The sequence below is a fragment of the Aptenodytes forsteri genome, unplaced genomic scaffold (assembly GCF_000699145.1).
Source record: "Aptenodytes forsteri isolate BGI_AS27 unplaced genomic scaffold, ASM69914v1 Scaffold57, whole genome shotgun sequence".
Taxonomy (NCBI): Eukaryota; Metazoa; Chordata; class Aves; order Sphenisciformes; family Spheniscidae; genus Aptenodytes; species Aptenodytes forsteri.
In genome coordinates this window covers 2,080,268-2,083,471 of record NW_008796220.1, presented here as the reverse complement: position 1 = coordinate 2,083,471, position 3,204 = coordinate 2,080,268, and the positions used below count along the sequence as shown (strand labels likewise).

The following is a 3,204-nucleotide window of genomic DNA, read 5'->3' as shown; positions in this document are numbered from 1 at the left end:
TTTATTATTTTATTATTATTATTATTATTATTTAACCTTTGGTTTTATTTGGGGGGGGGCTGCTGGAGGGGGACTCGCATTACCGGACTGAAGTCACAGATCATACACACATATGGAGCACCAGTCCTACATTTTTAATTATGACATTTAGCACTTCTCCCTCACCACCACCACCCCCCTTCCCCCCTTCTTGATAGTTATTGGGAATAGACACGATCTGGGTGCGAAACGCGGGAACGTTTCTAATCCGCGGTGGGGGAGGGGGGCAGCTCTGAACCCTAGTTTACAACTCTTTACATTTTTATTTTATTTTGGGGTGGGTTTGTGCTCCTTTTACTTTCTTTCTTTTTTGTTGTTGTTGGTTTTTATTTTTTTTTTCTAAAAGGTCCTCTTTTTTTGTTGTTTTTATTTCATTCCGCTTGTAGGACCGGCATGATGGAGTGCCCAGCCACAGTTCCAGGCTGTCCCAGCTGGGATCCGTCTCCCAGGGACCCTACTCCAGCGCTCCTCCGCTCTCTCACACCCCATCCTCGGATTTCCAGCCGCCTTATTTCCCACCCCCCTACCAGCCTCTTCCTTACCACCAAAGCCAGGACCCTTACTCCCATGTCAATGACCCCTACTCCCTAAACCCCTTGCACCAACCCCAGCAGCACCCCTGGGGACAGAGGCAGAGGCAAGAGGTGGGATCAGAAACCGGGTCACTGCTGCCACAGCCTCGGGCCGCCCTGCCCCAGCTCTCGGGACTGGACCCCAGGCGGGACTACCACTCAGTAAGGAGGCCAGATGTCCTTCTGCACTCAGCTCACCATGGCCTTGACTCCGGCATGGGGGACAGCCTTTCCCTGCATGGCATCGGACACCCAGGGATGGAGGAGGTCCAGGTAAGGCACCGCGTTTCTTTCTCCTGGGCAATGCAGATGCCTTCCAGGCTTGAACCCCCATCCCTCGGCTAGAAATGATCAGGGAGGGTTTTACAGCAATACTGGTGTGGTTTACCCTCCTTTTTCCGCACTGGGATTATGACAGTGATATTCCCCCTCCCTCACCTTTTCTTTTTTTCTTTTTTTTTTTTTAAAAAGATAATTTATTTCATCGCTGTCACGCACAGGCTTTGCTTTGTAAACCCTCCCCTACATGGCAAGCCAGCAGAGTGCAGGGGGAAGGCAGACATACTGCTCTAAATATTCCACGTGTTTCAAAAGCTGCCAGAGTTTAAGCCTGGCTTTTCAAATTCCGGTTATTTCCCATGCAATCTCAGCTCCCCCCTTCCCCCCCCCCCCCCCCTTCTTTCCTGCAGTTCAGGGATTTTGATGAAACTGTCAAATTACTACATTTTTCATCCGGGAGGGAGGGAAAATATAAACAAAACCCAAACCAAAAGCAATAACCGGTGATCAGGAACAACCCCCCCTCCCCCTTTTTTTCTTTTTTTAAGAATAGTTGGTAGGGTAGCACTGATTTTAAATAGTTTTATTCCCTCTGTTGGGCAACAAAGGAGTTTCACCGGGCTCAAAGCACAGTATTTCCCAGCCTTCTCCCATCCCACGCGAAACTCATCATCACGTGTTATTTCCTAAAAAGAGTAAGGCCCTTAACAGCTTCGGTGCTGGGGTGGTTTGCACCTTGCTGGAGCAGGGCAAGGCCAACCGGTGGGGACCCCCGAGCCGGAGGCTGGAGCCTCCAGGGGCCAGGTCTTAAATTAGGCTTTACCATTCGGGATTTAGGGGTTCCCCTTCCATTCCTTTTTTTCCCCAAATTTATAGATCATATATATCATTTTATCATTTATATATATATATATATATATATATATATATATATATATATATATATATATATATATATATATATATATATATATATATATATATATATATATATATATATATATATATATATATATATATATATATATATATATATATATATATATATATATATATATATATATATATATATATATATATATATATATATATATATATATATATATATATATATATATATATATATATATATATATATATATATATATATATATATATATATATATATATATATATATATATATATATATATATATATATATATATATATATATATATATATATATATATATATATATATATATATATATATATATATATATATATATATATATATATATATATATATATATATATATATATATATATATATATATATATATATATATTTAGACTTGGGATAAATAAAGATATGGACCACTGGATGGGATACGGACTTCAAAGTTACAGAAAGGGATAAAGAAAGGAGAAAAGAGGAGGCTGAGAAGGAAAAAAAAAAACCAGCCGTGAAAAAGGATCCTGCTGCTGATCAGTGTCGGAAGCGGCGGCAGAGCAGCAGAGGGGCTGTGTTCCATCGGCTGGAGGCTTGTCCTAGGGCTTCAGGGGAAAATCTCCGAGCTTTGCTGGGGCGAGTTGCTTTAGAAATAGAAAGGGGTTTTTTTCCTGGTTGGATTCGCTCCTGCCTCCGAGCTCAGTGGCCGTCGGGTCGCTGGTTTCTGCGGGTTTCCAAGCTGGTTTTGAGACCTGGGGGCAGCCCCTGGCCCCCACGGGCGCGATGCGCAGGTCTCGTCTCGCATTCCTGGCTCAGAGAAACTGGCTTGCAGGTCAAGGCGAGTTTTACCTCTGTGAATGCAGAAAGGGGATCGCTCTCCTTCTTTCTCTCTACAACCGATAGACGTTAAGTACTGTTTGTGCTTTGATATTTACACTTTCCCCAAAGAAAAGCCGGTAATTGTTGTGCTCTTGTGAGAAAGAGAGGGAGGAGGGAAGGAAAGGGAAAGAGAGAGGAAAAAGAAAAATATAAAAGGGAGAAAGAGCGAAAGGAGAGAGAAGGAAAAAGAAGAAAAGATAGAGAGAGAAAGAGGAGAGGGAAAGGAGGAAAAAGGAGAAGAGAGAGAGAAAGAAGGAAAGAAGAAGGGGGGGAGAGAGAAAGCGAGAAAGCGAGGGAGAAAGAGAGAGAGAAAGAGAGAAAGAGAGAAAGAAAGAAAGAAAGAAGGAAAAGTCCTGCTCAGCTCAAATAAAGCAGCTCTCCCTCCTTTTTCCAATCAAACATCCCTTCTGCGGGCAGGGCACAGCGCTCGCGGAGAGTGCCTCCCCCCGACGGCTCCGAGAGCAGCGGTGCGCCCCGCGGCCACCCGCGCCCCGCTCGCCCGGG

General features: G+C 43.4%; 1 protein-coding gene across 1 annotated transcript in view; it reads left to right on the top strand.

Annotated features, from left to right (window-relative positions):
* Positions 1 to 3,204, top strand: part of TFAP2B (transcription factor AP-2 beta) — a 27,776-nt gene that overhangs the window by 4,306 nt on the left and 20,266 nt on the right. Inside the window, 1 exon segment of the mRNA XM_019474564.1 lies at positions 426 to 884. Within this exon segment, the coding sequence (XP_019330109.1) occupies positions 426 to 884 (459 nt within the window).